The 26,443-nt window shown below is 41.3% G+C and overlaps 1 protein-coding gene across 4 annotated transcripts in view; it reads left to right on the top strand.

Annotated features, from left to right (window-relative positions):
• The window catches only part of LOC139155756 (GATA-binding factor 3), a 68,581-nt gene extending 47,228 nt beyond the window's left edge, over positions 1–21,353 (top strand). For 2 of the 4 annotated variants that reach the window (XM_070731024.1, XM_070731025.1), the window contains exons 4-6: positions 6,576–6,721; positions 18,975–19,100; positions 20,951–21,353. In XM_070731024.1, the coding sequence (XP_070587125.1) occupies positions 6,576–6,721; positions 18,975–19,100; positions 20,951–21,235 (557 nt within the window). In that variant the 3' untranslated portion in view covers positions 21,236–21,353. The remainder of the gene's footprint in view (positions 1–6,575; positions 6,722–18,974; positions 19,101–20,950) is intronic. The other 2 variants (XM_070731027.1, XM_070731026.1) reach the window with 1 other exon arrangement.
• Positions 21,354–26,443: the final 5,090 nt, after the last annotated feature.

Here is a 26,443-nt window from a genome sequence, read left to right as displayed (position 1 = left end):
CCCCATGATAGTCTTCTACCATAGCATCCTCTTTTCTCTGTCGAATAGAAGTCTGGTTCCCCCCACCTCTCCTCCTATCACAGCATCCTTTTTCCTCTGCCGACTAGTTCCCCCACAATAGTCTCCTTCTAGCATAGAATTATTTTTCCTTTGCTGAGTGGAAATCCATTTCACCCCACCATAGTCTCATCCTAGCACAGCATCCTTTTTCCTTTGCTGATTGGTAGTCTGGTTCCCCCCACCATAGAGTCTCCTCCTAGCACAGCATCCTTTTTCCTCTATTGACCGGAAGTCCAGTTCCCCCACCATAGAGTCTCCTCTTAGAGTGTCATCCTTTTTATTTTTACCAACCAGTGACAGGGAGCCACAGCAAAGGCATGAAGGAGCCACATGTGGCTCCAGAGCTACAGGTTACTGACTCCTGGATTAGATAGATATGATATTATGGAAATTCCCTCCCTTATTTCTCCTTCTTTTAGCTTTGGTTTTTTTTGGGGTTATGCTATATCATCAATTAATAAAATTGCTATAGACAAAAAGGAAGAGGTTTGTTCATGAAGGATGCCAAATAGCGAAGAGCCGCTCATCTTTGGCGCTACTGGTGCACCCTCCGAGGCCATTGTGTGCATGCGCACAACCATCGGCACAAGATTTGGCTTCTGCGCCTGTGCAGAAGCAAAAAAAATCAGCAAAAATTGCTGAAATTATGCTTGCAAAAGATTTTGTGCATGTGCAAAAGCTAAACTTCATGTGGGGGCACGCAGGAGCGCATTGGGGACACACCGCTGTGTTCCCATCCCGGAATTTCCTACCACGACAAAGCGCCTGACTGCACCAGCTGCTGCTCACCACTGATACCGAATGATAAAAAAAGCACTTCCCAGAATATAATTTTATTTTTGAGTTAACGTGAGATAGGATTAGATTAGCCAATAGTTTAAGAGGTTCTGTCCCCTTGACCCACGTTCAAAGGGGAAAAAACCCCTATTATTATTATTATTATTATTATTATTATTATTATTATTATTATTATTATTATTATGTCAGTACAACACAGCAAATGAGATCACTATGCTGGATTTCGTATTTCATCACCAGTCAGGCGCTTCCCAAGCACCTAGGACTGCGTGATGTAGCGGCGAATTATGTTTGCCGATCACAGTAAAGCGGCCTTTTGCAATTGACAGATGGAGATTTTGTCAATTCCGATGGTTTTCAAATGTCCACTGAGATCCTTTGGTACTGGGCCCAGCATGCCAAGTACCACTGGGACCACTTTCACTGGCTTATGCCAGAGTCGTTGCAGCTCGATTTTTAGATTTTCGTATTTCACTAATTTCTCTAGCTTCTTCTCCTCAATTCTGCTGTCTCCTGGGATTGCGATGTCGATGATCCATACTGTCTTTTTCTCCATGATCACAATGTCTGGTGTGTTATGCTTCAGAATTCGATCAGTCCGAAGTCGGAAGTCCCACAGTAGTTTGCTCATTTTCGACCACTTTTTCAGGCTTATGATCCCACCAGTTCTTTGCCACTGGTAAATGGTAGTTCCGGCACAAGTTCCAGTGGATCATCTGTGCCAGAGCATCATGTCTATGCTTGTAGTCAGTCTGTGCGATCTTTTTGCAGCAGCTGAGTATGTGATCGATTATTATTATTATTATTATTATTATTATTATTATTATTATTATTTAGATTTATATGCCGCCCCTCTTCATTTACTAGCTTAAGCAGTTGCAACAAAGGGCATTTTCTATTGGCATAAATCGAGTGCAGGCATTTTTGTATACCAATTGGTCTGCAAATATAAAACTGACATTAGAATGTATGCACATTTTTCTGCATCTATTAGCGACACCAACATGTGGCACCAATAAAGGCTGTTTAATCTTCCATGTGAAAACTGCTTAGGTTTTATTGGTCCTGCCTTTCACATCTGCTGCTGAAGTTTGCAAAGTTCAAGTTATTTATATTAATTAGTATGCAGGGGGGAAGATAAGACTCTGCATAAAATTCTGGTTTGTTCTAGTTGTTTTAGGTTATTGTATTATTTTTCAATGCAATTGAGCCGACGCGAAGGGAGGAGGAAGCGTTCTCTCCAGATGAAATGCTCTGTAGGGAAAATAGACTTTTAAATCTATAAAGAAATTGAAAATGCAGCTTTAAATCGGCAAATAAGTGAAAATAGACTTTTTAAAATATGCAAATAAGTGAAAATACCCTTTTAAAAATATGTAAATAAGTTAAAATACACTTTTAAAAATATGTAAATGTGAAAATACACTTTTTAAAATATGTAAATAAGTGAAAGTACACCTTTAAAAATCTGTAAATGTGAAAATGCTTTTTAAAAGAACTATCTGCTGTTGCTTATTTCTACCCTCAAGCCTCATGCTTTTGCATAGCAAGTGTCATAGGTGATCTGCTTCTAAAATAATTCGTCTAACTGGAATATGTATTTGTGGTAGGAAAAAAAATGGTGCCCGATCTTCAGTCTGTGGTCACAACCACTCTCCACCTTACCGTTGTTTCGTTTTAAGCTTAAAATGGACCTCAGTGTCATAATAAGAATTTGCACTGCCAAAAACTACCTAGGTAGGAAAACGTCGAGATTCATTTGAAGTGTAGTACATCCCTGTGGCAGTAATAGCACAAGGCCATCATTACTGCATTCATTCCGTATCAGCATTGCTGTTAAAAATATGTATTAGGGGATAAGATGAGATAGAGAAGAAAAAGGGAGGGAGGAAGGGAGAAAGAGGGGGGAGGAAGTAAAGGAGAGAGGGAGGGAGGGAAGGAGACAAAGAGAGAGGGAAGGAGGGAAGGAGAAAGAGAGGGAGGGAGAAAGAGAAGGAGAGGGGAGGGGAGGGAGGAAGGGAGAGATGGAGCGAGACAGAAGGAGAGAGTGAGAGCAGTGGAGGGAGAAAGAGGGAAGGAACGAGGGAGGGAGAAAGAGAAGGAGAGAGAGAGAAGGCGAGAGGGAGGGAAGGAGAGAGCGTGGGATGGTGAGAGAGAGGGATGGAAGGAGGAAAGGAGGGAGAGAGTGAGAGCAGAGGAGGGAGAAAGAGGGAAGGAGCGAGGGAGGGAGAAAGAGAAGGAGAGAGAGAGAAGGCAAGAGGGAGGGAAGGAGAGAGCGTGGGATGGTGTGAGAGAGGGATGGAAGGAGGAAAGGAGGGAGAGAGGGAAAGAGGGATGGAAGGAGAGAGGAAGAGGGAGAAAGAGAAGAAGAGAGGGGGAGAAAGAAGGGAAGAAGCGAGGGAGGGGGAGAGAGAGGAAGAGAGGAATGGAAGGAGAAAGTGAGGGACAGAGAAAGTGGGGTGAAGGAGGGAGAGAGGGAGGGAAAGAGAGAGAGAGAGAGAGAGAGAGAGAGAGAGAGAGACCTTTTTCCCTGGAGGAGCTGCTCATCTGAATTTCAAGAGGCACAGAAGAAAATAATGACATTATATAAATGCACATAACTCATTTCAGCCACAGGGTAAAAAGCTTAGCATGTTAGAAAGTTCTGAGCGCCTTATTAAGATTGTCCCATGGTTTAATTCATCGAGGTGTGAATTATAGCCTTCTCTTAGAGCAAGGACAGTGGATCAGGGAGCCACACCCAAATCAAAGGACAAAAGGAATTGTTCTCTCTCTCTCTCTCTTTGTTTTTTTTGAGAATAAGTCCCGGTGGGGTTTCAAAAAAAGGAAGGAGACGAGATGTTGAGACTCTAGAAAGAGTGCAGAGAAGAGCTTTTATGAAGAGGTTTTATGCTTAAGACCTTCAACCATTCTTGTAGCCCGTGTTTGGACCCGTTCAATTTTGTCAATATCTTTTTGTAGGTGAGGTCTCCAGAACTCAACACAGTATTCCAAATGTGGTCTCACCAGCGCTCTATACAGCGGGTTCACAATCTCCCTCTCCCTGCTTGTTATACTTCTAGCTATGCACCCAAGCATCCTACTTGCTTTCCCTACTTCCTGACTGCACTGTTCACCCATTTTGAGAATAATAATAATAATAATAATAATAATAATAATAATTTATTAGATTTGTATGCCGCCCCTCTCCGAGGACTCGGAGCGGATTATTAAGGGCTGAGTAGACACTTTTCTGGCACGGGTTAATTTTTAATAAATAAAATTTGTCTGGCCTTGGCTATTTATTTAGACCGAATAGATCTTTTTCAGCTGGTATTTTTATTTTAAAAAGGAAATGGTAATAGACGCATGATATACAGTTGCCTAAATATATGGAAAAAATAAAAATATAGCAGTGGGAAGGGAACAGAGCTTTATTCATGGTTAAAAGAGCACGCAGCTGGCTCAAATGCTTATAAACAACAATAATTAACCTTTAAAGATTTATCTCAATTAACAAAGAACACTGGAGACCCATCGCCTTCCTTTCAACCTACCCATTGAACTTGGCTGCTTGAAATAATCCAGTTTCTGGATTCCTGCACTACAGATTGTCCTCGATTTGCGATCACGATTGAACGCCCCATTTTTCTGTCGCTAAGTGAGACATTTGTGAAGCGAGGGTTTTTTTGGTCTTGGTTGCACATGTTTTAAAATCTTCTGCTTCAATCTGGATGAATAGAATAGAATAGAATAGAATCTTTATTGAGAATAGAATAGAATAGATTCTAGGGGAGGAATAGAATAGAATAGAATAGAATAGAAATAGAATTCTTTATTGGCGAAGTGTGATTAGACACACAAGGAATTTGTCTTTTGTGCAGATGCTCTCAGTGTACATAAAAGAAAATGATACATTTGTCAAGAATCAAGAGGTGCAACACTTAATGATTGTCATAGGGGTCAAATAAACAATCAGGAAACAATATTAATAAAAATTTTAAGGATACAAGGAACAAGTTACGGTCATACTTTCATAAGTGGGAAGAGATGGGTGATAGGAATGATGAGACAAAATTAGGAGTAATAGTAGCGCAGACTTAGTAAATAGTTTGACATATTTAGGGAATTATTTGTTTAGCAGTTCAACAGAAGATATAAATAATATGTCAATAAACTTTTCTCTCAAGGGATTCTGTTGGTGAACTCGGAGGAGATGAGCCCCCGACGTTAGTATCATAAATCTAATACACTACTTTACTCAAAGTAGTGTGTTAGATTTATGATACTAACGTCTTCACAAAATCAAAAGGTTTCAATTATTTACAGAGCTGCAGCATTTAATTGGCTGGATGAATTAATTCAAAGAATTCCCACCATTGATTAAATACTGTTCCTTAATAATGAAACAGCAGCTCTTCTTTGTCCGGCTGCATAATCTATAGTTATAAATTGTTGTTAATTCTTTTTACGGCTGGAGGCTGGTGTCAAGGTTTTTCAGCCTGAAGAAGAAGGTGCGATTATTTGAAAGTTGGAATGGAGAATGATCTTTCATTCATCCCCCTCAAAAACCAAAGAACGGATCACACGGGGAAACAAACTGAAAATTAAGTTGATCCTGGTTCGTGCAAGTTCCTTTGGGGGGTTTATTGAGTCTGAGATCTGGATTTACCTTGTTTTTCTTTGAAGATGTTTCACTTCTCCTCCAGGAAGCTTCTTCAGTTCTGAGTTGAGGAAGCTTCTGGGATGAGAAGCAAAATAATAATAAAGATAATAATAATAATAATAATAACAACAACAACAATAACAATAACAACAATAACAATAATAACAATAACAAAAACAATAATTATTATAATAATAACAACAACAATAATAACAACAATAATAATAACAATAATAATAATAATAATAATTATAATAATAACAACAACAATAATAATAACAATAATAATAACAATAATTATAATAATAACAATAATAATAATAATAATTATAATAATAACAATAATAATAATAATAACAATAATAATAACAACAACAATAATAATTATAATAAGAACAACAACAACAACAACAACAATAATTATAATAACAATAATAATTATAACAATAATAATAATAATAATAATAATAATAATAATAATAATAATTTATTGGATTTGTATGCTGCCCCTCTCTGTAGACTCGGGGCGGCTAACAACAATGATAAAAACAGCATGTGACAATCCAATAATAAAACAGCTAAAAACCCTTATTTATAAAAGCCAAACATACACACAAACATACCATGCATAACTTGTAATGGCCTAGGGGGAAGGAATATCTCAACTCCCCCATGCCTGGTGGTATAAATGAGTCTTGAGTAGTTTACGAAAAACAGGGAGGGTGGGGGCAATTCTAATCTCCGGGGGGAGTTGGTTCCAGAGGGCCGGGGCCGCCACAGAGAAGGCTCTTCCCCTAAGGCCCGCCAAACAACATTGTTTAGTTGACGGGACCCGGAGAAGGCCAACTCTGTGGGACCTTATCGGTCTTCAAAGAAAAGCAAGAAAGTCCCATTTTTTCCCATTGAAAAAAAAAAATTGGGGGGACAATCAAGACTTGGATGATTGAGAATCTCCATAGATGTTGATTCTGGTCTCCGCGATGGAGAAACCCTGTTGTAGCCATGTCCCACCCAACTTCCCTCTTCTGTCCTTTGCTGTCCCTCAATGATTTGTGTCCCCTTTTGTTTTCAGAAGGCAGGGAGTGTGTAAACTGTGGAGCTACCTCAACCCCGCTTTGGAGGCGAGATGGCACGGGGCATTACCTCTGTAACGCCTGTGGATTGTACCACAAAATGAACGGGCAAAATCGGCCCCTGATAAAGCCCAAAAGAAGACTGGTAAGTGGAGCTCAGATTTCAAAAAACCCACTAACTTCTTTTTCTCCTCTCTCTCTTTCTATTTTCTTCTTTCTTTTCTCCCCCTCCTCTTCCCTACCTTCATCCATCCATCCCTTCTCTTCTATCTCCCTCCTCTTCTCCCTCCTCCCTATCTTCCTCCATCCATTTATCCATCCCTTCTCTCCTCCTCCTCCCCAAATTCATCCATACATGCATTCTTCTCTCCTCCTCCCTACCTCCATCCATCCATCCATTCATCTATCCCTTCTGTCCTCCTCCTCCCCACCTGCATCCATCCATCCAACTCTCTTGTCTCATCCCCCTCCCTATCTCCATCCATCCACCCACCCACCCACCCACCCACTCATCTTTCCCTTCCCTCCTCCTCCTCTTTACCTTCATCCATCCATCCATCTATCTATTCTCCCCTTCTCCATACCTTCATCCATCCATCCATCCCTTCTCTTCTCCTCCCTCCCTACCTCCATCCACCTCTACCTCTCCTCCTCTTCCTCCTCCTTCTTTCCTCAGCCCAAGATGGAGAACTTTCTGGAGGGAGTAGAACTGGGCCAATCCGCCCAAAGTCTTATTTGTCTGTACAGAAGAGAGTTTTTGAGGGGGCCCGCTCCCCATTTTTCACCATGAGTGCCAAGTTATGTACCATTTCTGTCTCTCTCTATATGTCTTTAAAAAAAAAAATCTGGATTTTTTTTGCTTTGAAATGAAAAGTTGGGTTAGGATGATCTTGAAAGGTTTGTTTTCAAATGATGGTGGTTGAAGGTGGAGGAGATACAGAAAAAGGATGGGAAAGGAAGGATTGTTTAGATCAGTGTTTCCCAGCCTTGGCAACTTGTAGATATCTGGACTTCAATTCCCAGAATTCCCCAGCCAGCTTTCGCTAACTGAGGAATTCTGGGAGTTGAAGTTCAAATATCTTCAAGTTGTCAAGGTTGGGAAACACTGGTTTAGAGGGGGAAGGAGAGGTGGGGATAATGTCTTGATTCTTATTGTTTGCAAAAACTGAAAATATCCTGAAACCTTAAAGATGGTGGACAGTCTTATTTTCTGAGATGGGTTTGTCAAGAGTACCGAGACAGTGCTAGGAAGGAGTGAGGTTTGCAAAAAGGAGGAGGAGGAAGAGGAGGAGGAGAAGGAGAACTGTGGGGTCCTTGGTGCCCTCCGAGATTTTTTGTTTTCCTGCAGACATCTCATGACCCAACTTGCTAACACCATCAGGGCTAGAAGGAGAGTAGGGTTTATTCTCTTTTGAAAAATCCATTCGTTGATATAGGCTGTGGATGATCAATTCCACACTGTTATGGAGAGAGAAATGGATGCATTATGGTTGCAGACATACAGATAGGGAGATCCTATATCCCTGAGTGAGTCCTAATCTTGGATTTGGGCCATTCTCACATTTAACTGTGTTTGACTGTTAGAATATCGGTTGACTGGATAAGGAGAAACACATCCCCCCCTCTAATTGGGCTGTTGCTTTCCCATGGTCCTTTGCAGCCCACCTGGGTTTTTCCCCCTTATCAAGACCTGTGTGGTTTCCACCGCAAGAAACAACCCTCCCAAACCCAAAAGAGTACCAAGAGGGATCATAAAAGGGGTCCAAGCGAAGAGGATTAGACAGCCCCTTCCTCTTCGCCGGTGCCCGACCCACGACTGCGTCCTTCTTGAAGCTGCTTCTCATTAGCTAAATAAAAGTTGGAGGGGGAACTTCCATCTGCCTGCGTGTACCGTGTCGTTTGGCCCTAAGGAAATAGGACATTGTTTTGTTTCTCCATCTGTTTCTATCAACCTTTTGGAAGACGTACAAGGCTGTTTGGATAAATCGGCTGGCGCTTTGGATTGTAACGGGGAGAGAGAGAAGGGTGGTGGTGGAGTCGAGTAACATTTTTTGGGGATTGGTGGAGGGTAGAGCCGGATCTTCAAGCGGAATTAATTTCTGCTTCCCCTTCATTTCTTTAATATTCACTGCACAAAAATAATAATAATAAAGGGAACACTTAAACAACAGAATATAACTCCAAGTAAATCAAACTTCTGTGAAATCAAACTGTCCACTTAGGAAGCAATACTGATTGACAGTCAATTTCACCTGCTGTTGTGCAAATGGAACAGTAGGGCAAATGAAATATTCAATGAGAAAATTTCATTCATTCAGATCTAGGATGTGTTATTTGAGCGTTCCCTTTATTTTTTATTTTTTTTAATTAATTTTTAACAAATTTATATAACACACAACATAAAACAGTGCATAGTGAAATGTGCTCACCACCCAGACACACACACACTACCCACCACCAAATCGGGGGTGTTTCTTGTATAGTCCACTTGACCCAAGAGCAATATATCTATTTACATATTATAGAGTGATTCCAATTTATTTCTTGTAGCTTGGTCTTGGATTCTGCTCGTCATATATCGTCTTACCTTGTCGCACCGTCCCATCAGTTGTCCCAGCTCAGTTTCATTATCCGAATTTATTCTTTTATCCATAATTTCAAATTGAATATGATCCACCATGTACCTATACCAATTTTGCATTGTCCATTTTGTCGCATCCTTCCATCCCAAAACGATTACTGCCTGAGCGCTTTCTATTGCTGCTTTTTTTATTTCTCTAAATTCTCCTATCGCATTGCTTTTAACTAGTGCTGCCATTTCCTTAGTGATTGTCCATTGTATATTTAGCATTCTATTGATATCCTCTTTCACTTTTTGCCAAAATTCCTGCACTATCGGGCATTCCCAAAACATATGCATAAACACTCCTTTATCTTGACAACCATGCCAACAATTCCCCCTGACATTCGGCTGAAAGTGTGCGAGTTGAACGGGAGTAAAATACCACTTATGTAATATTTTCCTTCTCATTTCCTTCCCTTTATTTTTTTGAGCAATATATATTGTAAATCTTTCATCCATTGCTTCTTGTGTTACCTTCAGAGGCTTTGGAGAATAGGTCGACGCCTTCCTCTTCTTTGGGGCATCCCCTCAAATATTACTATCGTGTCGCCCCGATCCTTCTTTTCACTAGACTTAAGACATACCCAATTCTTACAACTGTTCTTTGTTTTATCCTTCAGGTGTTTTGGAGAATAGGTTGACTCCTCTCTTCTTTGGGGCAGCACCTTAGGTATTAGAAATGGATAAGAATAAACCTTGAGCCCTGTCAGGGTCAAAGGGGAAGGGCTTTTATGGACAGTGAGCACGGCAAGACATCTTTCATGTCCTAATCTATCACTGCGCCCAGACCATCTCCAACTGTCTTAATAACAATAACAACAACAGAGTTGGAAGGGACCTTGGAGGTCTTCTAGTCCAACCCCCTGCTTAGGCAGGAAACCCTTCACTACTTCAGACAGATGGTTATCTAACATCTTCTTAAACACTTCCAGTGTTGGAGGATTCACAATTTTTGGAGGCAAGCTGTTCACGGATTAATTGTTCTAACATTCAGGAAATTTCTCCTTAGTTCTAAGTTGCTTTCTCCTCCTCTCCTTGTTCAGCTTCACCCATTGCTTCTTGTTCTACCCTCAGGTGCTTTGGAGAATAGCTTGACTCCTTCTTCTTTGTGGCAATCCCTGAGATTTCTCTCATGTCCACTCTGGTCCTTCTTTTCATTAAACCAGCCATGCCCGGTTCCTGCAACCGTTCTTCATAGGTTTTAGCCTCCAGTCCCCTAATCATCTTTGTCGCTCTTCTCTTGTCTTTTCATGACTCTTGTCCTGCTATTGGAGCGAGATGGAATCTGGGAAGAGAGAGTGAGAGAGGCTGACTATAATAATAATCATCATAATAATTAATAATAATAAATAATAATAATAATAATTTATTAGATTTGTGTGCCACCCCTCTCCGCAGACTCGGGCCGGCTCACAACAATAATAATAACAATGTGATAATGTAACAAATCTAATATTTAAAAGAAAGCATCTGAAACCCCATCATTTTTTTAAAAAAATGTCAAGGTCCTCTTCGAAACGATGGATGGACATTATTTATTATTATTTCAACTTTACAACAGATCCAGAGACACAAATGTGCACACGTTGGTTAGGTATGAGAGTTCTTCTGCTTGAATGCATGATCAACAGCTACCTTCCTTTCCCCAAACCAGCCACTAGAATAAATTTGCATGCAATGCTGGGAAAAAAATACTTCGGTATATGTCAGGAGAACGCCTGGTTGCTAATGTCCTAGATGTGGTTTCCAACCGTTGAGAACCAGAAGGCTAGAAAAATTAAGATTTATTCATTTATTATTTACTTATTAATTAGATTTCTTTGCTGCCCTTCTCGAAGCGACTCAGGGTGGTATTACAACATTATAAATGCAGACAATCTGTGTAAAGAAAGCTAGTTATTTAAAAAAAGAATTATACAAAATTACTAAAAATTCTAGAAAAACCCTGTGTACACTCATTCATCTACATTCATCCTCCCCCAAAATCATCTTTTGGGCATCACCTCCCCAACCTGCAAAACAAGACAGTGTTTTCTAAAGCATGTGCTGATTTACATGAAAATCAATGTAAAAGGATGAAAATTGAGTTTAAAAGGGAATGGAAGACACGCAGATGTCACTGACAAGGCCACCAAATATGTTGCTCTGAACATCCATGACTGAAGATTCATTGAAACTACAACTCCTGTATTTTCTTCTTTTAAGTGGCCATTTTAATTAGAAACATAGAAACATAGAAGACTGACGGCAGAAAAAGACCTCATGGTCCATCTAGTCTGCCCTTATACTATTTCCTGTATTTTATCTTAGGATGGATATATGTTTATCCCAGGCATGTTTAAATTCAGTTACTGTGGATTTACCAACCACGTCTGCTGGAAGTTTGTTCCAAGCATCTACTGCTCTTTCAGTCAAATAATATTTTCTCACGTTGCTTTTGATCTTTCCCCCAACGAACTTCAGATTGTGTCCCATTGTTCTTGTGTTCACTTTCCTATTAAAAACACTTTCCTCCTGAACCTTATTTAACCCTTTAACATATTTAAATGTTTCGATCATGTCCCCCCTTTTCCTTCTGTCCTCCAGACTATACAGATTGAGTTCATTAAGTTTTTCCTGATACATTTTATGGTTAAGACCTTCCACCATTCTTGTAGCCCGTCTTTGGACCCGTTCAATTTTGTCAATTAAACGGGTCTTCTTTTGAAAACGTTGATAGTTGGGGATGATGGTTGGGCATTCAAAGCTTGAGCAGAGGGTTGGACTAGAAGACCTCCAAGGTCCCTTCTAGCTCTATGCTGAATTTGAATTTGAAAAATGTAAGAGTTATTCTTAAGTGTTCCTTGGCACAAATATATACTGCTCAAAAAAAATAAAGGGAACACTCAAAGAACACATCCTAGATCTGAATGTGTGAAATATTCTCATTGAATACTTTGTTCTGTACAAAGTTAAACGTGCTGACAACATGTGAAATTGATTGTCAATCAGTGTTGCTTCCTAAGTGGACAGTTTGATTTCACAGAATTTTGATTTACCTTGAGTTATATTATGTTGTTTAAGTGTTCCGTTTATTTTTTTGAGCAATATACATCGGACCTGAGAACATTTGCTATTGGATGAACTGGTGGCATCCACAGAGTTCCTGCTAAATTTCCAAAATAAAAGCACTGGTTTTCTTGCGAATTAAAACTTTCCCTCGTCTATCCAGTGGCAATAATTGTTTTTAAAATCCTTCCTTTTATGAATCTAGCCCTTAGACTTATATAACGCTTTACAACGCTTTATAGCATTTTCTTAGCAGTTTACAGAGTCAGCCTATTGCCCCCCAACAATCTGGGTCCTCATTTTACCCACCTTGGAAGGATGGAAGGCTGAGTTAGTCTTGAGCCAGTCAGCATCGAACTGTCGGCAGTCAGCAGAATTAGCCTGCAATACTGGGTTCTAACCATATCGCCACCATGGCGCTATAAGCTGGATGGACTGGTTTTAAGTCATTTTTTTTCCAGCACTGTCATAACATTTATTAAATGAATGATTGTATAGTGGTACCTCTACCTAAGAATGCCTTTACTTATGAACTTTTTTAGATAAGAACCGGATGTTCAAGATTTTATCTCAGGAACCATTTTCCACTTATAAACCCAAGCCTCTGAAACTGTAACTGGAAAAGGCAGAGAGAAGCCTCCATGGGGCCTCTCTAGGAATCTCCTGGGAGGAAACAGAGCCAGAAAAGGCAGGGAGAAGCCTCTGTGGAGCCTCTCTAGGAATATACTGGGAGGAAACAGGGCCAGAAAAGGCGGGGAGAAGCCTCCTTGGGGCCTCTCTAGGAATATACTGGGAGGAAAGAGGGCCAGAAAAGGCGGGGAGAAGCCTCTGTGGGGCCTCTCAGGGAATCTCCTGGGAGGAAACAGGGCCAGAAATGGCAGGGAGAAGCCTCCGTGGGGCCTCTCTAGGAATCTCCTGGGAGAAAACAGGGCCCGAAAAGGTGGGGAGAAGCCTCGGTGAGGCCTTTCTGGGAATCTCCTGGGAGGAAACAGGGCCTCCACCCTCCCTGTGGTTTCCCCAATCACACACATTATTTGCTTTTACATTGATTCCTATGGGAAAAATTGCTTCTTCTTACAAACTTAAGAACCTCGTCACGGAACAAATTAAGTTCGTAAGTAGAGGTATCACTGTAAGTTCAGTATTCCCTGCAATTTTAACTGAGCAACTGGGATATTTTGAGCAGGGTTGGACGATTCTTAGGATTTCTATCTGGATCAGGCCTCTTAGCAACTGAATTGGACCATATTACAGGCAGTCCCCAACTTATGACCATCCATGAGTGCAGAATTATATCAGTCATAAGTCATGCTGGTTTTTAAGCAGGTCACCATGGCACTATGCCTGATTTTTTTATAACCTTTTTTAAAAAAAAATTGGATTTGGGCCATAAGTAGTCCCGGGGAAGTTTGGTGTAACTTTGAACAGTCGCCAAGCAATTGGTCATAAGCCGCGGACTACCCATGGTGGGGAATAGACGTCAATATTTGAGAATTCCAAATGCAGCATGATTGATTGACAAAAAAATTTGTAAAGTATGAATCAACTGTAAACTGACACATCAGTCATTTGGAAAGGAACCACAGGCTCAGTTTAGTCAAAGTGAAACCTTTTGCTATTCCACTGTTGTCAGCAAGAAATTTTAAACCTGGTTTAAAGATCAGGCCATAGCTTTGACTGCCCTATTCCCTGGAAGTGAAATAAAATAAAATATTTAAAATAGACCCTGCATATTTCCTTTTTATGCTATCTGACTACTTCAGAAAAGCCGAGGGTATTTTATGGTTGGGCTTTTAAGCGTTCAGATTTTATTGAAAAAACAACAGCATGTTTCTAGTCCATAAGGTGACAGGACTATATTTTAATATTATTTGGGCAGTGGCTTGGGAAATCACAAATACAGGTAGTCCTCGACGTGTGACCACAACCAGGCTCCCAAATTTCTATTGCTAAGTGAGGTAGATGATAAGTGAAGTCTGCTCCATTTTACGTCCTTTCTTGCCACCATCGCTAGTGTGAAGCAATTCAGCTGCTAATCAAATTTAGCGACACGGTTGTTAAATGAATTCAGCTTCCCCATTGATTTTGCTTATCAGACGGTCGCAAAAAAGGGATCGATTGACCAACCCCAGGAGCATGCGACATATCTGAATTTTGATCATGTGATCATGCAATGGTCATAGGTGTGAAAAATGGTCATAAGTTATTTTGGTTAGTAGCGTTGTAACATTGAACAGCCGTTAAACGAACTGTTGTAAATCAAGGACTGGTGATACAGATCTTGGAAAGTTTGCAAACCACAAAAGTGAAAAATAGAATAGGATGGGATGGGATGGGATGGGATGGAATGGAATGGAATAGAATAGAATAGAATAGAATAGAATTTTTATTGGCCAAGTGTGATTGCACACACAAGGAATTTGTCTTTGGTGCTTAGGCTCTCAGTGTACATTTAAAAAAAAGACACATTTGTCAAGAATCACGAGGTACAACACTTAATGATCGTCACAGGGGGTCAAATAAGCAATGAGGAAACAATCAATATTAATAAAATCGTAAGAAGCAACAGGTTACAGTCATACGGTCATTAGTGGGAGGAAATGGGTGACAGGAATGACAGGAACATTGGGACATTTGCATTGTTTTTGGTCAAAGAAAACAAAGAGAAAGATATAATTCTACAGTATTGTTTCCTCTCTCTCCAGTCTGAGAAATAATGTGTTTAAAAACACAGCATCACCATTAATCTGATCCTGATGTTTAAAACTCTCTGTTCAGTTTGAAAGATCGTAACTAAATTGTTGAGCAGTGAGATTATTTTAGAGGTAGGGCTGTATAACATTCACTCCTGGACGTTGTAGTTAAAACACACACAAACACACACACACAACTATTGAAATCTTCTTAAGGTTTTCTGGGAAGAAGCTTTTTACATTAGTGTTTTTCTACGGGATAAAACATATGCACATGGCTTGGCGAAATGTGTTAGCCTCTGCTGAGGTTCATTAGTCATGGAGCACTGCGGGAAGAACTTAACCGAAAAAGATTGGTTGGGTTTTTTGGAGGGTGGACGTTGGTGGAGCCGTTGTTTACAGGCTGTCTGCAGAACATATGACTCCAGCCTCAGAGGAGTAAGGAGAGGAATGTCAAGGAGAACAATTTTGGATGCCTAACATCTTTAATTAACTCCGTCCCCGACGATCCATGGTCCCTAAGGGTGGTTGGTGGGATGAAGGGCAGGGTGCCCATCCGAGAAGTAATGTAGATTGAAGGAGATTGGCTGGATGGAGAAGGCTTCTAACTGCCCATGTGGTGGTCTCCAAATGTCCAAGGATGCCTTCCTTGGCATTCATCACCTCCCTGGGCCCACCCGTTTCCCATTTTTTAATTTACCAAAACGTGTTGTTACGATGGAAACTGGGCAAGCCTTGAAATCGAAGTGCCGATCGCAATGCTCATTTGAAAAAAAGAACGTGTTTTTTGAGTTCCCTCCGCCGGCCTTTTAAAGAAATAAGGAACGAGGGAGTTGGGTGAGTGGGGGCAATTTTGTCGCTTGGATGTTTGCCTGCCACCACCAGGAGGAAAGCTAAGCTGAAATTTTAGAGAGGACCTTGAGAAGATTGTGTGGAGCCAGACCTTTCTGGTTAATCTCTGCTCAGAAGGGTGTGTCTTGGCTCTGGCCGTACTCGTCTCACTGGCCATTTTGTGAATGGGGAACACCGTCCCTGAAGTCAGCCCTTTTGTGAGAACGGTCCATGCTCTCAAAAGTCCACCAAATGTTGTGGATCCAGGAAAGGGAGATGCTTATTTGACCCCTATGACAATCATTAAGTGTTGTACTTCATGATTCTTGATAAAGGTATATTTTATTCTTATGTACAGTGCGAGCATATACACTTGGCCGATAAAGAATTCTCTTCTCTTCTCTTCTCTTCTCTTCTCTTCTCTTCCCTTCCCTTCCCTTCCCTTCCCTTCCCTCCTCTTCCCTCCCATTCCCTTCCCTTCCTCCTCTCCCTTCCCCTCCCCTCCCCTCCTCTTCCATTCCATTGCATCCCATTCTAATTTTACTCTATTCTATTCTATTCTATTCCATTCCATTCCATTCCATTCCATCCCATTCTAATTCTATTCTATTCTATTCTATTCTATTCTACTCTACTCTACTCTGAATGAAACCCCAGAGTGGGTCTACCTCGATGGGAAAGAAGTGGGTCAACCACTGCTTGCTTCCGAGAGATAAAGGCAGTCCTCATTTTACGACCACAACTGAATCCCAAATTTCTGTGGCTAAGCGAGATGATTGTTAAAGTGAATTTCTCTCCTCATTTCATGACCTTTCTGGCCATAAGTGAGTGAGTGAGTGAGTGAGTTAGCAACATGATTGTTAATTGAATCTGGCTTCCCCGTTGACTTCGATTGTCGGAAGTTCACAAGAGGTGATCCCAGGTTGGCTAAGTTACTCGAGGTTTAAATGTCAAAACCGAACGTTGGACGAACATCAGACAATCGATGAGGAGCAGTAAGTAGGATGGAAAATTGGCCCCATGTGTGGAGATGTCTATCTCCTGGATCTTGAAAGACGGGTAATTGCAGAAAGTCCTGGATGTCGTAAGGCACTTTGTAGGGATCAACTCTTTATCAGCTTCATCTTGTATGGCTCAATTTTAATCTCTGATTTAAGCCTTAATGATTGAACTGGGTGGATATAGTCTTAATACCATCTGGAGATACACATGGTTGATGGTCCCACTGGTTTTAGGGAGGCCCATGAATAATGTATCTAAGATTGTTATTCATCTGCAGGGGGGGGGTGTTGTATCTCGGAGCTCTATTGTTTAATAAACTGAAAAGTTATGGATAGAGACTATAACCGTGATTTATTTATTTATTAGATTTGTATGCCGCCCCTCTCCGTAGACTCAGGGCAGCTAACAACAATAATAAAACAGCATATGACAAATCTAATATTTAAAATAACTAAAAACCCTCGGATTCTACTCGTCATATATCTTCTTACTTTGTTCCACCGTCCCATCAGTTGTTTCAATTCAGTTTCATTATCCAAATTTATCCTATTATCCATCATTTCAAATTGAATATGGTCCACCATGTACCTGTACCAATTTTGCATTGTCCATTTTGTCGCATCCTTCCAACCCAAAATTATTACCGCCTGAACGCTTTCTATTGTTGCTTGTTTTATTTCTCTAAATTGTCCTATCACATTGCTTTTAACTAATACTGCCATTTCCTTAGTGATTGTCCATTGTATATTTAACATTCTATTTATGTCCTCTTGCACTTTTTGCCAAAATTCCTGCACTATGGGGCATTCCCAAATCATATGCATAAACACTCCTTTATCTTGACAGCCATGCCAACAATTACCCAATAGAATAGAATAGAATTCTTTATTGGCCAAGTGTGATTGGACACACAAGGAATTTGTCTTGGTACATATGCTCTCGGTGTACATAAAAGAAAATATAGATTTGTCAAGAATCGTGTGGTACAACACTTAATGATTGCCATAGGGGTCAAATAAGCAACAAAGAAACAATCAATATTAATAAAAATCTTAGGGTACAAGCAACATGTTACAGTGGGAGGAAAAATGGGTGATAGAAATGATGAGAAAAAACTATTAGAAATAGAAGTGCAGACTTAGTAAAAAGTTTGACAGTGTTGAGGGAATTATTTGTTTAGTAGAGTGATGGCGTTACAAAAGATACACCAACACTGAGCATGGAATAAATATTATTTTTTTGAGTGTCTTCTGGGTTCACTTTTGCAACTTTGAACTAATTCTTGAAATTTTAGTTATTAAAATTTTGTGTCCTTCACTGTCGGCATCATGCAACTTTGATCTGATGTTGTTACTTGCACAATCGCTGGGGAAAGATGGCAGCCCTACTCAGACAACTGTTTAATTGTTTTAAAACTTTTTAAAGGTTTTTAGTATTAGTTGGATGTTATATTTTTGGTTGTAAGCCACCCAGAGTCCCTAGGGAGTCTGGTGGCATAAAAATTGAATAAATAAATAAATAGATAGATGGATAAATAGATAGATAGATAGATAGATAGATAGATAGATAGATAGATGGATGGATAGATCGATCGATCGATAGATAGATAGACAGATAGATAGATCAATAGATCAATAGATAGATAGATAGATAGATCGATAGATCAATAGATAGATAGATAGATAGATAAAGATAGATAGATAGATAGATAGATAGATACTGTAGATAGATAGATAGATAGATAGATAGATAGATAGATAGATAGATAGATAGATAGATAGATAGATCCGAGTCCATGGAGAGGGGCGGCATACAAATCTAACAAATTAATAAATTATAAAAAGATAAATAGATATAATCTCCTCCTGTGCTGGTGCAGGGGCGCAAAGACAAAGAATGACCTTGGCTTTCTAGAAATAATTTGTTGGGGCCATATACCAATGCACGGTTTATTGTAATGGGCCGACTTTGCTTCTATGGGGTGCAAAGCAATGGTTTAGGGTAGGGTTATTCAACGCATGGCAACTTTAAGATGGGTGGACTTCAACTCCCAGAATTCTGGGAGCTGGCTGTGGAATTCTGGGAGTTGAAGTCCACCTATCTTAAAGTCACCGAAGGTTGAGAAATACTAGTTGAGGATCTTCAAAACCGCCATGTTAATCTATTGGTGAGGTAACTATGCTTTATCTCTTCTCCTCCAGTCAGCTGCAAGACGGGCTGGGACATCGTGTGCAAACTGCCAGACGACAACCACCACACTGTGGAGGAGGAACGCCAATGGGGATCCTGTGTGTAATGCCTGTGGGCTGTATTACAAGCTCCACAATGTAAGTGAGACAGTCATACTCTCAGCAGTGATAAACACCATTGCGTTACCTCAGGGGTATCCGACCAGGTCAGGGATAGGAAAAGTTGGCTCTTCTACGACATGTGGACTTCAACTCCCAGAATTCCTGAGCTAGCATTATCGGCTCAGGAATTCTGGGAGTTGAAGTCCACAAGTCATAGAAGAGCCAACTTTGCCTACCCCTGGACCAGGTCAACTGTTGAAGACTTGTGGACTTCAGTTCCCAGAATTCTACAGCTGGCAAAGATGGCTGGGGAATTCTGGGAGTTGAAGTGCACGGTTCTTAATGTTGACAAGGTCGAACGGCCCTGAATTGCATGGGAAAGCTAGATTGAACTGTTCTTGATGTGCTTCATTTCAGGCTGCACTCCTGGGATCAAACACAGGATATTTTAGTCCAGGGAATGGGGAGTATTAAATAGGACACTCAGTGTTGAACACAGCTTTATTGGAATCCACATAGTTCGGAATACACAGCTCTGAGGCACCTCAAAATGACAGGCAAGCCAGAACCCTCCCCCAAGACCAGCAACCAATTAACTTGAAGTAAAGCTCCCGCCAAAACCAACCTGACTTCCCTAGTAACACATATAACCAATAGAACAACCATCCCCAGTATCCGGGCAGGGACATAACAGTTAACGACAGCCCTTTCATCACCTGTGGACAATAACTCCCAGAATTCTTAGAATTCCATGAATTTCAGTCCTATCCTCCAAATTTCAGATCCGTCTAAATTCCCACAATGCCCTTGTCGAACCATGCTTTGAAAGGGTTTGTGGACAATATAAAGAATAGACCAGAACAGAATAGACCAGAACAGAATAGACTAGAACAGAACAGAACAGAATAGAATTTTTTATTGGCCAAGTGTGATTGGATACACAAGCAATTTGTCTTTGGTGCATATGCTCTCAGTGTACATGAAAGAAAATATATATTTGTCAAGAATCATGAGGTAAAAACACTTAATGATTGTCATGGGGGTCAAATAAGCAATGAGGAAACAATATTAATTAAAATCTTAAGGATACAAACAACAGGTCAGTCATAAGTGGGAGGAAATGGGTAATAGAAATGATGAGAAAAAACTAGTAGCAATAGCAGTGCAGCCTTAATGAATAATTTGACAGTGTTGAGGGAATTATTTGTTTAGCAGAATGATGGCGTTCGGGAAAAAAACTGTTCTTGTGTCTAGTTGCCTTGGTGTGCAGTGCTTTGTAGTGATGTTTTGAGGGTAGGAGTTGAAACAGTCCAGGATGTGAGGGGTCAGTAAATATTTTCACGTCCCTCTTTTTGACTCATGCAGTACAGTGTTCCCTCAATTTCCGCGAAGTAGAGATGCGGAAGTAAATGCACTATTTTTGGCTATGAACAGTATCACAAGCCTTCCCTTAACACTTCAAACCCCTAAATTACAATTTCCCATTCCCTTAGCAACCATTTAGATTATTACTCACCATGTTTATTTATTAAAGTTTATTAAAAAAATTATTTATTAAAGGCAGACAAAAGTTTGGCGATGACATATGATGTCATCAGGCGGGAAAAACCGTGGTATAGGGAAAAAACCGCGAAGTATTTTTTAATTAATATTTTTGAAAAACCATGGTATAGATTTTTTGGGAAGTTTGAACCCGCGAGAATCAAGGGAACACTGTATATAGGTCCTCAATGGAAGGCAGGTTGGCAGCAATTGTTTTTTCTGCAATTCTGATTATCCTCGGAATAATTCACCGTTGTGTGCCTTTGCGATTTTTTTGTGAGAGATTTTGGAAAAGCTGGAGGCCGTGACCAGCTCCCAAAAAAAGTTAATTGATTTTTGTTTAGATTAACAGACCCCTGACCATGAAGAAGGAAGGCATCCAGACCCGAAACCGGAAGATGTCTAGCAAGTCAAAAAAGAGCAAAAAGATTCACGACGGCCTGGATGATTTCCCCAAAAGCAGCTCCTTCAATCCCGCCACCCTTTCCAGACACATGTCGTCCATCAGTCATATTTCTCCGTTCAGCCATTCGGGCCACATGTTGACCACGCCCACTCCGATGCACCCTTCTTCCGGTTTGTCTTTCGGACCTCACCATCCCTCAAGTATGGTTACCGCCATGGGCTAAAAAAAAAAAAGCATTCTCAGGCAGAGGGGGAAATAAAAATAAGTGTACAAAAATAAAGAGAGACTTTCCTGCTTAAAAGAAAAAAAGAAAAAAGCGAAAAAAAGAAAGAAAGAAGAAACCAAGTTCTTGTTTTATTATTATTTTTTTCTAAACTTCTCCGAACGAGAAATATCTTTATATATTTGCCTCATCCGAGGGAAAACTTCCTGGCCCTTCCAAAAAACTGTTTGATGCAGATACTAAAAAGAGACTGACGGGAAAAATAAAAGGAAGATGGGAAAATTTAAAACCGGCTGAAATCCTCAGAATGAAAGTAAACAAAGCAAAGATGGAATAATAATACGGAAAGTTGACTGCTTGGCTCAAAAACGTCTCTGTGTTTTTCCGCCGCCGAAATCTGGAGGCCATTTGTGAATAAAGCATCGCCATGCAACTTCACTGTCGAACTGGGTTTTTAGTGCTGTGAAATAATAATAATAATAATTATAATAATATTAATAAATAATAAAGCCCATGCCGCCCTCCCTCCCTTCTTCCTCCCGTCCCCCTTTCCCCTTGCTTTCTCCCTCCTGCCGAAATTAAAGCAAATAATTGCTGAACACTGTATAACTTATATTGTAAGAAATATTGTACATTTTTTGGGGGGAGGAAGATTGACAACTGGGTAGCTGTAAAAAAAGAAAAACAAAAATGGGGGTGGCGGGGGAAAGAAAAAGAAGAGGTAAGAGATTTTGGAGGTGTGGATAGTACGAGGACCACAAAGAAGCAATTTTATGGTATGGTCTGCAGAGAATGACAAACCGGCAAATGGACTAATTGCCAGTTATGCTTTTTTTAGCTGTTTTGCGCGCTCTTGCTCTCTCTTTCCTCACCTGCTGGCTGAAAATTATTTTGATGCATTAAAAATAAAATAAAATTACATCCAAGCTGTAAGCAAGTCATCCATTCCAGGCGACGAGCCTCCGATCAACGGTGAAGGGGTTTGACGGGTGATAAACAGGGCACCTGGTGTGACACTGGCTTGTCACAGCCGGTTTGTCTTCAAGGCCTATTCGCATTGTGAACCAGTTCTTGTAATTGTCGTTTGTATGTATAACGCAACAACAACAACAAAAGAAAGCGCTCTCAAATAAGACAAGGTGTAGATTTATTTCATCCTACGGGACGCAGAGTTGAATGGTTGTACAAATTTTACTTGCTGCTAGTGTTTAAGAACTGCGCTTTGGGTTTTTTTTTTCATTTTCATATTTTTTCCTCTCTTTTTTTTTTGGAGAATAAACTAGATTAAATTCTGTTGATTTGATGTCGACTTGTGGTTTGGAAGGGATGGGAAGCGACGTGCCCAAAGGGTCTCAAGCAAGGGTGGAATCCAGAAGGTTCTGATAGGTTCAGGAGAACTGGTAGCGGAAATTTGGAGTAGTTCAAAGAACTGGCAAATGCCGCTCCTGGCTGGACCCAGGGTGGGGTGGGAATGGAGATTTAGAAATATCCTTCCCCCTGGAGTGGGGAGGGAATGGAGATTTTGCAGTATCCTTCCCCAGGAGTGAGGAGGTAATGGGGATTTTGCAGTATCCTTCCCCTGGAATGAGGAGTGGATGGGGATTTTGCAGTATCATTCCCCAGGTATGAGGAGGGAATAGAGCTTTTGCAGTATCCTTCCCCAGGAGTGAGGAGTGGATGGGGATTTTGCAGTATCCTTACCCTGGAGTGAAGAGGAAATAGAGCTTTTGCAGTATCCTTCCCCTGGAGTGAGGAGGAAATGGGGATTTTGCAGTACCCTTCCCCTGGAGTGAGGAGGGAATGGGGATTTTGCAGTATCCTTCCCCTGGAGTGAGGAAGGAATGGGGATTTTGCAGTATCCTTCCCCTGGAGTGAGGAGTGGATGGGGATTTTGCAGTATCCTTCCCCTGGAGTGAAGAGGAAATAGAGCTTTTGCAGTATCCTTCCCCAGGAGTGAGGAGGAAATGGGGATTTTGCAGTATCCTTCCCCTGGAGTGAGGAGGGAATGGGGATTTTGCAGTATCCTTCCCCTGGAGTGAGGAGGGAATGGGGATTTTGCAGTATCCTTCCCCTGGAATGAGGAGTGGATGGGGATTTTGCAGTATCCTTCCCCTGGAGTGAGGAGGGAATGGGGATTTTGCAGTATCCTTCCCCTGGAGTGAGGAGGGAATGGGGATTTTGCAGTATCCTTCCCCTGGAGTGAGGAGGGAATGGGGATTTTGCAGTATCCTTCCCCTGGAGTGAGGAAGAAATGGGGATTTTGCAGTATCCTTCCCCTGGAGTGAGGAGGAAATGGGGATTTTGCAGTATCCTTCCCCTGGAGTGAGGAGGGAATGGGGATTTTGCAGTATCCTTCCCCTGGAGTGAGGAGTGGATGGGGATTTTGCAGTATCCTTCCCCTGGAGTGAAGAGGAAATAGAGCTTTTGCAGTATCCTTCCCCAGGAGTGAGGAGGAAATGGGGATTTTGCAGTATCCTTCCCCTGGAGTGAGGAGGGAATGGGGATTTTGCAGTATCCTTCCCCTGGAGTGAGGAGGGAATGGGGATTTTGCAGTATCCTTCCCCTGGAATGAGGAGTGGATGGGGATTTTGCAGTATCCTTCCCCTGGAGTGAGGAGGGAATGGGGATTTTGCAGTATCCTTCCCCTGGAGTGAGGAGGGAATGGGGATTTTGCAGTATCCTTCCCCTGGAGTGAGGAGGAAATGAGGATTTTGCAGTATCCTCCCCCTGGAGTGAGGAGGGAATGGGGATTTTGCAGTATCCTTCCCCTGGAGTGAGGAGGGAATGGGGATTTTGCAGTATCCTTCCCCTGGAGTGAGGAAGAAATGGGGATTTTGCAGTATCCTTCCCCTGGAGTGAGGAGGGAATGGGGATTTTGCAGTATCCTTCCCCTGGAGTGAGGAAGAAATGGGGATTTTGCAGTATCCTTCCCCTGGAGTGAGGAGGAAATGGGGATTTTGCAGTATCCTTCCCCTGGAGTGAGGAGGGAATGGGGATTTTGCAGTATCCTTCCCCTGGAGTGAGGAGGGAATGGGGATTTTGCAGTATCCTTCCCCTGGAGTGAGGAAGAAATGGGGATTTTGCAGTATCCTTCCCCTGGAGTGAGGAGGAAATGGGGATTTTGCAGTATCCTTCCCCTGGAGTGAGGAGGAAATGGGGATTTTGCAGTATCCTTCCCCAGGAGTGGGGTAGGAATGGAGATTTTGCAATGTCCAGGTGGCAACATCCATATGGGTAGGCGGACCCTTATGCTGCTGCTGCTACTAGTTTTCCGAACCACTGGCATCCGCCATTACCAGTATGCCCCAAACTGGGCCAAACTGGTAGCCTTTCACCTCCCTGCTTTCTAGGACATTTCCTCCTTGGCTGAGAATGGCAAGGTTTTGATCTCTCAGCATTAAGATGATCATGAATCCCAAAACTAGTACAAAACATCTTTATGATTGTTTTATGCCCTCCATGAAAAAATTTAAGAGAAGGCAACATACTAGGATTTGGTTAAGATCAAGGAGCATTGAAATCACAGTATCACCTCCCTGTGGTCTGGGTAGGTGGGTCAACTATTTACCCAATGAGAGTCAAGGAGTCAGAAAAGGCCCTTTGGATGATGAAGCTCAGCCCTTCCTCACCTGCTCTCACACTGCATGGAACAAGCAGAAGGTATCTCTGAATATTTGCGGGTAATCACACAGAGCAGGGGGTTGACCTATTCTTAAGGTGACCAGATTATAACTTCTGTATATATAGGTTTAGAAGGCTTAGAACTACATCACCTTAAGCATAGCCCACAAAATCATCTGCTACAGCGTCCTTCCTGTCAACGACTACTTCAGCTTCAACCACAACAACACACGAGCACACAACAGATACAAACTTAAGGTAAACATAGAAACATAGAAGACTGACGGCAGAAAAAGACCTCATGATCCATCTAGTCTGCCCTTATACTGTACTACTTCCTGTATTTATCTTACAATGGATATATGTTTATCCCAGGCATGTTTAAATTCAGTTACTGTGGATTTATCAAGCACGTCTGCTGGAAGTTTGTTCCAAGGATTTACTACTCTTTCAGTAAAATAATATTTTCTCATGTTGCTTTTGATCTTTCCCCCAATGAACTTCAGATTGTGTCCCCTTGTTCTTGTGTTCACTTTCCTATTAAAAACACTTCCCTACTGGACCTTATTTAACCCTTTAACATATTTAAATGTTTCGATCATGTCCCCCCTTTTCTTTCTGTCCTCCAGACTATACAGATTGAGTTCATTAAGTCTTTCCTGTTACGTTTTATGCTTAAGACCTTCCACCATTCTTGTAGCCCATCTTTGGACCCGTTCAATTTTGTCAATATCTTTTTGTAGGTGAGGTCTCCAGAACTGAACACAGTATTCCAAATGTGGTCTCACCAGCACTCTATATAGCAGGATCATAATCTCCCTCTTCCTGCTTGTTATACCTCTAGCTATGCAGCCAAGCATCCTACTTGCTTTCCCTACCGCCTGACTGCTCTAAACTTGACTGCAGGAAATACGACTTTAGTAATTGAGTAGTTGATGCATGAAACTCACTACCAGACTCTGTAGTATCAGCCAACCCCCAAAACTTTACCTTTAGACTCTCCACTGTTAACCTCTCCTGATTCCTAAGAGGTCAGTAAGGGGCGTGCATAAGTGCACCAGAGTGCCTTCCGTCCCGTCTTAATATTTCCTTTTTTACTAGTATCATATACAGTATATAGATATTATTATATCTTTGTATACCACCAATATGTACTTGACAAAACAAACAAATAAAAATAAAAATAAATAAATAAATGGGACCCAGAGAAGACCAGCTCTGTGGGCCTGTAGTGGTTGCTGAGAAGTATGAGGTACAGTGGTACCTCTACCTACAAACGCCTCAACTTACAAATTTTTCTAGATAAGAACCAGGTGTTCAAGATTTTTTTGCCTCCTCTCAAGAACCATTTTCCGCTTATAAACCCGAGCCTCTGAAACTATAAACGGAAAAGGGAGGGAAAAGCCTCCGTGGGGCCTCTCTGGGAATCTCCTGGGATGGAACAGGGCTGGAAAAGGCAGGAAGAAGCCTCCGTGGGGCCTCTCTAGGAATCTCCCAGGAGGAAACAGGGCTGGAAAAGGTGGGGAGAAGCCTCCATGGTGCCTCTCTAGGAATCTCCTGTGAGGAAACAGGGCCTCCACCCTCCCC

Source organism: Erythrolamprus reginae, unplaced genomic scaffold, assembly GCF_031021105.1.
Source record: "Erythrolamprus reginae isolate rEryReg1 unplaced genomic scaffold, rEryReg1.hap1 H_52, whole genome shotgun sequence".
In the NCBI taxonomy this organism is placed as follows: Eukaryota; Metazoa; Chordata; class Lepidosauria; order Squamata; family Dipsadidae; genus Erythrolamprus; species Erythrolamprus reginae.
This window is presented reverse-complemented; position numbering and strand designations above follow the sequence as displayed.